Genomic DNA, 14,139 nt, shown 5'->3' on the forward strand with positions numbered 1-14,139 from the left:
AGTAAAGGGTTAACCTTCTGTAGTGTGACAGTGAAAGGGTTAACTGGCTGTTGTGTGGCAGTGAAAGGGTTAACATGTGTATTGTCGCAGTGAAAGGGTTAATAAAGTTTTCAATGAAACCGGTTAATATGATTGTAGCACACACACTACACACCTACGATGACGGGTAGGAGTATTGCACGCACATCCCAACCAAAGAGGGCAGGATGCTGAGCCCCAAAAAACATTTCCCATAAAAAAACAAAATCCACAAATGAATTAAAACGTCTGGCACACTGCAGGGCTCCCGGCGTTCAATCACTTGTTGCACCCGAGTAGTAGCTCTGCGTTTGGAGCTAAATGCTATTCAGACTGGTAGAAGAACAGTCTGAAGGAGAGCGTCGGCTCCTACCACTACGGGTGCGATAAATCATTGAACATTGGAGATCATTTGTCACAATTAACAATCCTGAATAGAAGAATGCTGCGAGTGGTTTCCCCATGTAGACACTTGCAAATACCCCACGATGGATTCACCATGAACTTCTCATACCACACAGACCCGCAGCAGCAAGATTGATACCAGTGCTTCATCAGAACAAAGGCAACGCAAAGGAGCACAATAATCCTCCACATTCACAAATAAAAAAGAAAAGAAAAAACTCCAAAATGTACTGCATTTCTTTCCCTTACGACCTCATCATGTACATTTCAACGAACAGTCAAAGCATCTAACGTGAGGTATTTCTAATACTGGCCAGTATGTCACCTAAACGTCATCTAGACGCTTCTCAATGCCCTACTGGTGGCAGGTGATGTTGTGCAGTTACAGCTCGGGGGTCTTTAAAACTCAGTGTCTGTGAAGTACGGTCTGCAGGTCCGCTGGTAAAGAGCCGCTGATGGTCTGGATGAATCCCTCCATTTTGTCCAGGACTCCGTCTCTTACCGGCAGCTGCTGGCGCCGAGCCTTGGTCTGGTGGGGCACAAGAGATCCACAGCGGACGTCAACACGCCACACAACGCCATGACAGTTCCCTCACATCAGTACAAGATCATTGGTCAGAAGAGGAGGTTGGGGGACGTGGGGTTTACTGACCAGCTTCTCTCTCAGTTTCAGAACCAGGTCCACGATCTCCACCTCCGACTTGTCCCTGGTCCAGCCCAGGAGATCCTGATGAGCACAAATAAATAGAATCCTATTTCTCGGGGTGGATGGCGGGAGGGAGGGGGGGGTCCCTCTTATGGGGGTCATAGAAATTCAAGGGACCCATGTCAGTATATTGTTATGTGATTTATGTCATTGTAAGTATTGTCTAAGTGTTGTATGTCTATAAATGTTAATACAAAAAAATAAATTTGAAGGGAACCGGGGGCGGCTTGCAATCGATCGTTAAGTGGATATAAATAAAGAGCGACAAGCGGTTCTGTTAATAACAACAAGCCCGGTTTGGAGCGAACTCTCACAGCGTCACAGACGACCTCCAGATGCAGCCCCTCCAGCTTGTGGGTCATCTCCCTGTGTCGCAGGCGATACCAGCCGTCGAAGTTGGGGGACCTGAAGAATCTCCTAAGAGGCCGTGAGACGAAGCGAACATCAGTATATAGCAGTCTGGAACATCAGTATATAGCAGTCTGGAACATCAGTATAGCAGTCTGGAACATCAGTATATAGCAGTCTGGAACATCAGTATATAGCAGCCTGGAACATCAGTATATAGCAGTCTGGAACATCAGTATATAGCAGCCTGGAACATCAGTATATAGCAGTCTGGAACATCAGTATAGCAGTCTGGAACATCAGTATATAGCAGTCTGGAACATCAGTATATAGCAGTCTGGAACATCAGTATATAGCAGTCTGGAACGGTGGTTCTCAACCTTTTTGGAATTGATTGATTTATTGATTGAAAACTTTATTAACAGATTGCAGAATGGGTACAATACAGTACAGCTCAATACTAACAACTGCTAAGAGGATGCAGACCAGAAAAAGACTTTCGTCTTGTTTACATAAGGGTCCTCCATTTTCAATTCATCAAGACATTTATGACATACAATAGATACAAATATATGGTACTGTGTAAGAAAAAGAGATCATACAAAAATAGACATTCGAAGGGGAAGAAACTGTACATTGGGTGGGTGGGATTTTGACATTTACCGGGGCCAGTTTCTAATTGCAGTCTCCCGTAGGTGCTCTTTGAGAGCAGTTTTGAAGGAGGGTAGGGATTCACATTCCTTTACGGCTGTGGGTAGGGCGTTCCACATTATTGTGGCATAATTGCGAAACGTTGACACGGCCAATTTTGACACCAAAGACTGATTATTAGTTCCTCTGAGCTATTTCACTTGATTAATCATCACAGGGCTTCAAAAAAGCATATCTACCAAAGATTATAACCATGATGATGTAGCGGTGTTTGTGTGTCTTTGCACAACCTCCCAACGTCACCTTTCAGGCTGAGAACCACTGGTCTAGAACACAACACACACATGGATCAATACAATCCATACACTGGCGGCTGAATGAAACCTGAATCAGACAGGTGGTTGTGGGGGAGACTCACCTGTACAGACCCAGCCAATCTCCTTTGAGCACAGAGGTGAGCTGGGGGCCAGCATGCTCCAGAGTCCCCAGGAACTCATCCTGACTGAAGGGACGGATCACTGGAGGAGTCTGGTACACACACACACACACAGACAGAGGTGAGCTGGGGGCCAGCGTGCTCCAGAGTCCCTAGGAACTCATCCTGACTGAAGCTGGAGGAGTCTGGTACACACACACACACACACACACACACACACACACACACACACACACACACACACACAGGTTTGTCTGCAAACATCGGGTCCTTGCACTCATCAAACAGCTGTTTTGCCTGATGTAACCTACCTTCCATGGGGTTACAGATCGCTGCAGGGGCATCAGACTGGCCATGTATCGCTCCTGACAGAGAGAGACAGGGAGAGAGAGAGAGAGAGAGAGAGAGAGAGAGAGAGAGAGAAAGAGAGAGAGAGAGAGACGAGGAGTGAGCCTCGGTTAGGGCAGGGTATCGAAGAAACAACAACACCTACTGGTATTGTATATAGCTTTAGTATAGTATCTGACTGTGTATTTTTTATTTATATGTTTATTCTTATTTTAGATTCTTTACTAACTGAATGTTCGTTGTGAGCGATCTGTGGTGCTGAATTTCCCTTGGGATCAATAAAGTACTTCTATTCTATATAGCTACCGGTTTGTTGCAGTATTGAAAAAGCTTGTGTTGGATTCTTTGAATGAGATGCGAGATAACCACCCTATTAGTTAACTCAAACACAGTAGATGTGAACATAGTGGCAGCGCGGTCAGAACAGTGGATGTGATGAACGTGGTCTCCTCACCAGGGGTATGATGAAGCTCTGCGTGAGCTCCAGCAGGTGTCTCCTCAGGATGGCACTCTGCACCTCCGACGGCCTCTTCCTCTGGATGCCCTGCAGCCAAGAGTCAACAGCATTAAAGGAATGAATGAATGAATGAATGAATGAATGAATGAATGAATGAATGAATGAATGAATGAATGAATGAATGAATGAATGAAAACTTTAATTAACAGATTGCAGAATGGGTACAATACAGTACGGCTCAATACATACAATTGTTAAGGGGATGCAGACCTGAGAAAGACGTTTGTCTTGTTTCCATCAGGGTCCCCCATTTTCAATTCATATAGACATTTATGACATACACAACATACATGACATTTATGGCATAGGGACATATAGGTATTTAGTACCGATACATTTGTGACATAAACGGTATTCAAATATACAGTACTGTTACCCCTAGATCCTGACAGAGTATATACATATGATGGGGAGGGGACTGTACATTAGGAGGGGGTGGGTGGGTGGGAGAGAAATATACATACGGCGGGGAGGGAATATATACATGCGGTGGGGAGGAGACTGTCTATTAGGAGGTGGTGGGGGTTTTGGGCATTTACGGTGGCCAGTTTCGAATTGCAGCCTCCCGTAGGTGCTCTTTAAGAGCGGTTTTGAATGTGGGCAGGGATTCACATTCCTTTACAGCTTTGGGTAGGGCGTTCCACATTGTTGTGGCATAATTGCGAAACGTGTTTAGTCCCTTGTTTGAGCCGAATCTGGGTTTAACACGCCAACATTATGGGAAATGCGCTCAACGTCTTGTCAAGAGACAAGAAGATAGATACCAATGTCCTCTCTGTGTGCGTTCAGTAGAAAGCTATCCGACTGCAAACTAGCCTAGCTTAGCACGAATGAACAGGTTTAATCAATCCCTGGCGGAGTCAGTGGTGCCTGCCTGCTTCAAGATGTCTACCATCATCCCTGTACCGAAGAAACCCTCCCCAACATGTCCAAATGACTACAGACCGGTGGCACTCACCTCTGTGGTCATGAAATGTTTCGAGAGGCTGGTCAAGGACCACATTTGTGCCTCCCTCCCCAGTGATATGGACCCTATGCAATTTGCATACAGGATAAACAGGTCCACCGACGACGCGGTCTCCCAGGTACTGCACAGCACCCTCTCGCACCTTGACCGTCAGAAGGGGGGCTATGTGAGACTGTTGTTCATTGACTACAGCTCAGCGTTCAACACCATAGTCCCCACCAGACTGGTGGACAAGCTGATCGAGCTAGGTCTGAGCTCTGCCCTGATCCAGAGCCTGGAGGATAATGAAAGACCCTCACCACCCCAATAACAGCCTGTTCCAGCTGCTGAGGTCAGGCAGACGCCTGCGAACCCCAGCTACTAGGACAGAGCGGCTTAGGCTCAGCTTCTTCCCCCAGGCCATCAGAGCCCTGAACAATGAACATTGAGTGCTCAGAACATTGAACTATCCACACACAAGCACACATGAACACACACACGACACGCACGCTGTGCACGCTCACACACGAGCAGCCACTTAACACTTTAACATGAGCGGGCACACACTCATGTCGCACACACGCACACTTATGGCCAAAAGGAAAGGACACTTTAAATTAGAATAACAGGAACAGTGTATTGCACTACCAAAGCTAACTAGCATGTCCCATATGCTCTGTAAATAACTATGTACAGATACCGAGATGTCACTCCATGTTACCTGTTACCTGTTCACTGCACAATGTTGTTTTTTTATTTTTTTATTCTATTATATGTTGTACCACTGTATTGCACATCGTTGCAGGCGAGACCACCCGCATTTCATTGTATACCTGTATGCCGTGACAATTAAAACTCTTGACTTGACTTGACTTGAACGGAAGCGGATATGGACCAGCTAGCCTAGCTGTTGGCCAAAAACACCTCTCCCTAAGCTAGGCTAGTGGTCCGTATCAGCTTCCATTCATTCGTGCTAGGCTAGTTTGCAGCCGGATAGCTTTCTACTGAACGCACAGAGAGGAAATCTGTATCTTCTTGTCTGACTCTTGAGAAGACGATGAGCGCATTTCCCATCACGTGTTCTTTTAACAGACTACACCATGAGGGCCCGAGGTACCAGTTTGTGGTCAACTTGCCTTCAGCAGCCTCTTGATGAGAGACTTGTCTTTGTGCAGGAACGTTTTATATGCCGTGTAGATGCCTAGAGGGCAGCGGAAACAAGAAATGATGTTGCACACCGGGAAATAAATTGGTGTTCAAAACTGTTTTACCCGTCTATACATTGTTGTGGTGTCCCATCTCTCACCTGGTTTAGTGTCCAGTGTCTTCAGTTTGGCTAGTTTCTTCACTTTTACCTGTTTGGGCAATTCACCTGAGAGGAGGTAAAAGGGTCCAAGTTAAGCACACAGGGGTCCGAGAGCGTTTACTTTGCGGGGGTCCGAAGCGTTTTTAATGGAACAGTTGGTATAAAAGAGGTACCGCCATATATGCAACAGAACAGAACCTCTGACTAGGGATAAAAACACCTGCAGATACAGATGTTGAGAACTTAACATTAGGTACTGGAGCCAAGTACTGATACTATTCGCTTTTCAGGAAGAATATAGACCAACAGGTCAGGGTCACTAGATGAACATTTTATTAGATTAAAATGTATTGTCATTATACAGCACAAGTACAGTACAACAAAAAGAGGTTTGGCATCCAACCAGAGTGCAAATGTAGCCGTAAAGTGCAACAGCAATATATAATGTACTTGCTTCGATCTTTTTGACCCACCACTGTACCCTGTAAGAAAATCTCAATCTACCATCTCCCACATCAAGAAGACAGCAGCATTGGCTGCAGTTTGTTTTCAAATGTATTCATTTTCAGTACCCACAGTATCTCAAACAGTATTTGGAACCTTACACTTCCATACATCAACTACAACATTGCTCCCAGGTTTATTTTGAAGTTCCAACTGTGTCCACATCCGTTGGCAAAAAATAATTTAAGTTTAAGGCTCCTTCTGACTGGAACAATCTACCTGTTCATATCCGTTCAATAACATCTTTTCACTTATTTAAAACGGCTCTTTCCTCTCACTTTGAGATTACCTGTTCATGTTTTGACTAATCATCATGTTTTGACCATTCATCATTATCACAGTTCATTGACGCAATGATACATAATCATGTGTTATTATGTGTACTGTTGTAGTTATTGTAGTTGTTACTATTGTGTTTTATTTGTTTGTTTTGTTTAGTTCTTTGTTTTGTTCGTTTGTCTGATTGATGTTGTCTGAACTGTCTGTAAAATATCTTTGTCGTAAATGTATGATTATTTTGTAATCTGGGACCTCATTGAAAACGAGATGGTTCATCTCAAGGGGTTATTCCTAATAAAGCATTTCAATATATCTCCGATATGTTACACATGGCTCTTTCAGTATCAGATGTGAGCACAGGGGAGATTCTCAAATCCTGATATCCCATTTCAAACTGGTATCTGCCCGATATCCAGTAGCAGTGTGTAGAGGCCTTGCACAGAATGTTTGTGTAGTTGTGTTTCTTACAACATGGCTGCCTGTATGTATTGGTAACCACTTTCCCCTAGTTCTAACTAGTGGTCGACCGCCATTATAAAAAGATCGGTATCGGCTGATATCGGCCTGCCGACGTGACCCATCGTCCGTCGGCTCTAGCAGGCTCAACCATAACGCCAGAGCGAAGGTTCCGTCTATACCAATCACTTCATGCTAGCGTACCCAGAAAGGGGCTGAATAGGGCTCCAACATTCACCAATATTTTGAAGGGAAAAAGTCCTGCAATATTTTATATCCAAAGGTTAGCAATATTCTCAGACTAGATTTAAGCTAACTCAATGTTTGTTTACCGTAGGCTACCATTAGCAAAGCTAGCCGTCATCAACCAGCTAAGCTAGTTCTCTAATATAGCTAACATTAGTGAACTTGTGTTTTATCAGATGCAAAAAGCGAAATCTTTATATATATCAGATATATATACATATTGGGATTATATCAGCCATCGGCCGCCCTGCTCTGTAAATATCAGCATTGGCCACAGAAAAACCCAGATAGATCGACCACTGGTTCGGACCCGTCTTACCCGACATCCTGAGTTCTCCGAGGCGCACTATGTGGGGCCAGCACTGGAAGGTCTTGATGAAGAAAGGATTGGTGACACCCAGAATCACATTGGGCCTGGGAAACACAATGCAATGAGGACAAGAGAGACAGAGAGAGAGAGAGAGAGAGAGAGAGAGAGAGAGAAATAGACAGAGAGAGAAGGGCGAGGTCAGAAAGCTACACTAAGACATAGACAAATATAGACATAGGCCTTGCTGTGCAAGGAGTAAAGTGCTACTCACGGCGCCTGGGTCCTGGTGGTATACTCTTTAAACTCACTGTCATGGATGGTGAAGTAGGGCCTGTAGTCACAGCAGCACTTCAGTGGAGCGATCGAGCTGACAACACAGAAGGTTTAATTTATTGATTTATTTTTACCTTTATTTACCCACACCCTGCTTAAAAATCACACAATTACACACTTTTACACCTGGGAGCGCTCCCAGTAAACAACCGTCTTGAGTTATATGTCCTTCGGGAATAGGGACAAGGCTCAGCTAATATTCTCTGATCCTTTGCATCCCCTTCATGGTGAGTTTAACCAGCTTTCATCTGGAAGGCACTATAGAGTTCCCCTAGCGCCCCAAAACATATTTAAGAAGTCTTTCATCCCACATGCCATTGCTGTGATGTGAATTCTTAGCTTGTCATTTTAACCATGGTACTGGTTAGGTACCTGAAGCTCTGTCTGTGTTTGTGTTGTTGTTGTTGGTGTTGTTGTTGTTGTTGTTGTTGTATTGGGCTGTTTTTGGCCAATGTGTTGTCTTGTTGATTGCAACCATAGTGAAGCCAAAGATTAATTTCCACAAAAGTGGACAAATAAAAATATCAACCACAGCCCTCCACAGTTCCATTAGAGCAGATGGGGGGGGCGGGGGGGGCTTCCACCCGGCAGGTTTTGGTGGTTCGATTTCCCCGCCTGTCCGGGCATCAAACCAGTGACCTTCACAAGCCTGCATCGTTAACCCTTTAGGCCACCACTGTAAACAGCGTCAGAGAGTGACCATAACCATAATGTAATTGTATATACAAACTGTTTGTCAGTAAATAAAGCTATCATCAGAAGTAATATTTTCAAAGGTCATCCAATTTTCAAAGGTCATCCAATCTCAAACTCCGCCCTCTTTTCCTGATCCTCCAATCGCAACTGTCCTGCTTTACACGGTCAAACGAGAGAGAGAGATAGAGAGAGAGAGATAGAGATAGAGAGAGAGAGACAGGCCCGTTACCTGACTAGAGCCAGCACGATTTCCGAGGACACGGTGGGAGACGGCGCCATGACGACCACGGGCTCCCCCAGCAGCATCAGCTCCCACAGCATCTGCAGGTGGATGAGGAGCGACTGGAAACACCTGGACGGGTCAGGGGGTCAAAGGTCACCGTGTCAATTCAATGCTGCCGCTTTGAACTACGGTAATGGTTCTGTATGCGCACTGTTTACCAATGACGGGTAGAGGTATGACCTCTATATAAAAAAAAAGCACAGACAGACACTAATCTCTGACATAATCAGAGACACACAAAGAAAGAAAACACGTCTTTACTTGAATAGGTCCAGCTCATGGATGGTAGGCAGTGTCGTAGGGGCTGGTAGAAGATTCTGTAGGGGTAGAAATATAGAAATGAATATTATATATTTTTTTCCCTCCTTTTTCCTCCGATTTTCTCCCATCCCAATGTTAGTCGTTATGCCAATTCCCAATCCCCTTCCTGGTCGCTGCGCACTTACCCCCCACAGTCGGTCTGGGAGAGTGGAGGCTACCACGTGCTTCCTCCGACACACGTCTAGCCAATCAACCGCTTCTTTTCACCTGGCAGCGCGGACTCTCACTGAGAGGGTGTAACGTGTGGAAGGATCACACTACCCCCCTTAGATCCTATCCGCGCTGAGCAGGCGCCCCGACCGAACTGTAGGAGTCGCTGTTTACAACGACCCGGACCCACCCCGCCAGCTTTCCCACCCTCTAATACAGCCAATTGTATTAGTGTGAACGGCCAGCCAAGCTGGTGACAATGAGAAATTACATTTCTATAAAAAAAAGTTTAAATTCTCACCCGTTCCATACAAGCTCTCACCAGACGCAGCAAGCTCCCAGTAACCCCGCAAAAAACAACGACTTGAATACAAAAACATTTAATTTGACTATTTACTATTTCTAATAGTATTTCATCTCCCGACAGTCAGGCTATCCACCCAAAAATTTAATACCTGTGCAAATGAAATTTAAGACCTTTTAAGGCCTTAAATGGAGAATGTAATACTTTTTAATACCCCACAGATACCCTGTAGATACCAGTGTTCAACACAGCCACAAACCTCCTTTGGGACCTGTTTGACAGGACTTCCTCCTGGTTTATCATTCTTTGATGGGATCCTGACCTGGAAAAATAGTACAACAGTCAGGGTGCTGAAGAGGACAAACTCTTCTATTTTATTGTACAGTGCAGGGCTGAACAATTAATCAGGCTTTTATAAAAATCACAATATGGCCCAGTGCAATATCCAAATATAGATTTGATAACGGTGAAATGTGTGTCAAAATGCCATTTTAAATTAAAGTATTGCGGTGTTGCAGAGATGTCCCGGCCTACAAATAGTATTCTACAGACTTAAGAAAACGTCTTTGTTTGGTACAGATACCCGCAAAGATCACACCGTGATCATTTCAATAGATCTTTATAGTACAGTGTCCACTTTATAAAAGAGGTGTTGAGAATTCTCTCTAAACATTTGTACATAAAGACATTCCCTCTCTCCCACACACAATACATACTGCTAATGTTCTCCTAACCTGCAAAATCACCCCCATCATGGGCAGATTGAGCGTCAGGCCTGGGACCGGGGAAGGCCACTGATCCATCTCATTACACACTGGGAGAGAGGGGGAGATTGGGGAGGTTAGAGATCATTAAAAAACTAAAACAATGTAACTAACTAATTAACATTATTAAGGACCACAATGGAAATAAGCTTTTAGCTTTATTGTGTTTATCCTTGATGACTTTTCTTAAGAATGTATATGAGAAGCTTGCTTCAAATGTATGTTTTATTTCCTTTTCAAAGTTGTCAAATAAATTCAATCAATCAAATCAATCAACAATTTATTCTCCCAGCCATAGGATTTTCACTGAGAAACACCATACCATCACCCCTGACCCTCTAACCCCTGCATCACTTACATTTACACATTTGTACACGCCTATATATTATTTATTTTTATTTTCTCTCCGTTTCGTCTCTAAGCTGTCTCCCTTTCTCCCGTAGTATCCCCACCATGTTGTCATTGTGAATGTCCATGTACTGTGTTTGTCCATGTACTGTAATGCAATGTCTGTAAAGTGCTTTGAGATACCATATGTAAGCATATGTGTACCATATGTATATAAAATAAATGTATTATTATTATTATAATAATACGTCAACCATGCACAGGACTTTACGAAATACTGTACATCCTCCTCACCGGCTTCAAGACAAGGCTCCAACTTCTCAAAATACTCGGGGGCTATGGTTTGCAGCAGGGTGTGGAAGAGATGGACGTAAGGAAGCCTGGACACCAGGACAAGAGACTAAGCACATGGGAGGACAGAGAGGGAACGACGGTTAACAGATGGGGGAGAATGAAAGAGAAGACAAAAGATTAACAGATCGACAGATCATACGAGCGTGAATCTGTAACACGAGCGTCTCCGGTTACGACGGTTCAGCGGAAGTCCCTCGGCGGCACGGAGCAGCGAGAGGCGCCGCGATCAAAGCGGTGTGAACGTGGATCGATGACGTGAACCTCACCTTCTGAAAATAGCCTCTTCTGACGGAAACGTCCTTGACTTGTCTGAAGTACACGTACCCGTAGAAATGGGCCATTTCTCGCTGGAGGGAGGGAAGAGAGAGGGAGGGAGGGAGGGAGGGAGGAGGAAGGTAGGAAGGGAGGGAGAGAAGAGATAATAAGGAGAGAAGGGAAAGAAAGCAGGTTAACAGCACAGAAGCATAACTATGTCATAGGATGAGTGATGAAGGCTGCTATTTAATTTCACACAAAAAACCATTAGATTAGACAGAATTGAATGCAAGGAAGGACAAGGCCTAACAAATAAGTAAGTAAAGACATCTTTATATAGCACTTTTCAACACAGTTTAGTAACAAAGTGCCTCATAAACTCCCAAGATCAAAATAAAGAGCAGCACTTGAACAATAGCAAATGTACACTTTAAAAACAGCCTGTAACAGATATGTAAAATACCCAAGAGTATGATAAGATATTCCTTTATTGATCCCCTTGGGGAAATTCGGCCGTCATAGCAACATGGGATAGGGGGGAGGCGAAGTACAGGTATGGACAGGGTAATAGAAGAAATACATAAATATAGGCAGTAAAATTTGATCAGAATATAAAAATATGAGGAAAAAATAAACAGTGTAAACAATATAATTAAATCTGAATATAGAAATATGAGAAAAATAAACAATGTAAACAAAGGTGAAGATGAGGGTCTGTATGCCCTTTCGGGTATATTATAGGTTACAATAAATATAGGCAATAAAGAATTTGAATCTGAATATATACTATGAGTAAGAGTAAAAGTAAACAGTATACACACGGTGCCCTAACTGGCATGATATACGCCATACTTTGTAGTCTGTGCAGGTTCTGGTGGTTAAGAGTCAGACCACAAGTGTAGGACCACAAGTCCACCCCTGGTCCTCCTCACCACTCTCTCTCTGGCCTCAGCCGTCTCTACCGTTTATAACGTGTTATGGAGAGGACTCGTGACCTCGGGCCTCACCTGTAGTGTGACGGGCGCGTCTCTGTTGTAGGCGTCTTCTCCAAACCAGGAGCCACTGCGGCCCACAGACTGACGTAGTCTGAAGCTGAACTGAGTGTCTCCAAGGCATCCTACGGGGAAGACACAACCCTCAGGTCAAGGTCAAGGTCAACTTTATTTATAAAGCACATTTAAATCAACCGAAAGTGCTGTACAATATAAAAACAGAAATACTAAAAGAAAATACAAAATACAGTATACACACACAGTCATAAAAACTACAATAATAATTTTTTTTAAAGACAAAATAAACAATCACCACACAACCAGGGATGTTTGGCTTACCAAGACTCAGAATGCCAATAAAAACAGGTGAGTCTTTAGCTGTGTTTTAAAAGGTTGTAGGGTCTTGGCACTGCAGACCTAATTTCCAGTGGAAGGCTGTTCCATATTTTAGGGGCAGCCACCACAAAAGCTCGATCACCTTTTGTCTTTAGCCTCGGGACAAAAAGTGACCGTTCACCACTACTGTTCACCTATGATTGCATTATCTGTGATGTTCTGTGGTGTCGTGTTACCTGAGTAAGAGTCGGGGAAGGATAAATAGCAGATGCTGGTTTTCTATGGACAAGTGGGAATAATTAATAATAATTACACATGTTGAAAATGGTCAGCCATAATAACACAGTATTGACAATTGCATTGACATGAATAAAAAAGAAAAGAAAAAGTGGCTCTACCTCCTTCTCAGTAAGTTTCACATTGTGGGGATACACCAGCTGAAAACACAAGAGGTCATGCGCGACGTTATGTACTGGCCAGAGAAATTAAGATACAAAATTCTAGGTGTTGACTGGAGATACTTGAGTATATGGGCTAAAGTAAAGTAAGGATTTTTGTTATGATTGTTAGCCACCCACAGCCATAGCAGCACCGTCCAGCACGTAAAATGCCACAATAAGATGCCTAATCTAGCTCCAGCATCAGCATCAGCCTCAGCCTCAGCACCACCTGCTCTGAACGATGCTACTGCTACTAGCTACTGTAGTGTACTGTACTGTACCTCTATGGCTTGTCCGAGTTCGAGGTCGAAGGTAACAACACACAGGCACTCTAACCAGGACGAGAACCGGGCCCACGGCAAGCGAGCCCCCGTGTTGTCCGCCGCCTCCGGATCATCTCGATGAGACTCGGAGGAGCTGAAGGGGTCCATGATCCATCACGACTCAGAACCCGTCCTCATTGTTGTTCCGTCGCATGTCGATCACGGTGACCTGCGAGACCTCTGGCGCCCCCTAGCGAGACAGGCGTGGCTGGCTAAACTGTTTCTTGGATCAAGTTCGTCGATATAATCCAATGTACAGTTACAACCCTGCTACCCCCCCCCCCCCCCACCTCCTCCAATGTACAGTTTCTTCGTCAAACGTATATACTATTTTTTTTTTTTTACTCTTTATCACAAACAGTACTGTATTTGTAAATCTGGTATGTCATAAATGTCTAGATGTAGCAGTACTGTCTATCTGTATGTCGTGTGTGTCATATGTTATGATGATGAATTGAAAATGGGGGACCCTGATGTAAACAAGACGAAAGTCTTTCTCTGGTCTGCATCCCCTTAACAATTGTGTGTATTGAGCTGTACTGTACTCTACGGTCTCTACCCATTCTGCAATCTGTTAATAAAGTTTTCAATCAATCAATCAACTGTCGATCGAATGGTTTCACTACTTTGCAATAAAAACCTGGAGCCTGGATAAAATGATCATATTTTCTAATAATATAAATCTAATATAATTAAAATAAACATCAAATAATAATAATAATTAAAAAAAAAAGGAAAGAAAAGTATATAATATATCATTAAAA

The 14,139-nt window shown here is 43.8% G+C and overlaps 1 protein-coding gene across 1 annotated transcript; it reads right to left on the reverse strand.

The window, feature by feature from the left end:
- Position 1: 1 nt before the first annotated feature.
- On the reverse strand, positions 2–13,520 carry dennd6b (DENN/MADD domain containing 6B). The gene is made up of 20 exons (XM_084330706.1): positions 13,334–13,520; positions 13,011–13,049; positions 12,849–12,891; positions 12,292–12,401; positions 11,296–11,376; positions 10,970–11,075; positions 10,298–10,377; positions 9,823–9,885; positions 9,050–9,105; positions 8,735–8,857; positions 7,748–7,843; positions 7,486–7,580; positions 5,682–5,747; positions 5,512–5,576; positions 3,367–3,456; positions 2,876–2,929; positions 2,547–2,656; positions 1,444–1,546; positions 1,076–1,150; positions 2–952 (listed from the first exon to the last, which is right to left on the reverse strand). The coding sequence occupies exons 1-20, from the start codon at positions 13,481–13,483 to the stop codon at positions 830–832; spliced, it is 1,728 nt and encodes a 575-aa protein (XP_084186832.1). The 5' UTR covers positions 13,484–13,520; the 3' UTR covers positions 2–829.
- Between the last annotated feature and the right edge of the window lie 619 nt (positions 13,521–14,139).

The sequence above is a fragment of the Notolepis coatsorum genome (genome assembly GCF_963971535.1).
Source record: "Notolepis coatsorum genome assembly, chromosome: 15".
NCBI lineage: Eukaryota > Metazoa > Chordata > Actinopteri > Aulopiformes > Paralepididae > Notolepis > Notolepis coatsorum.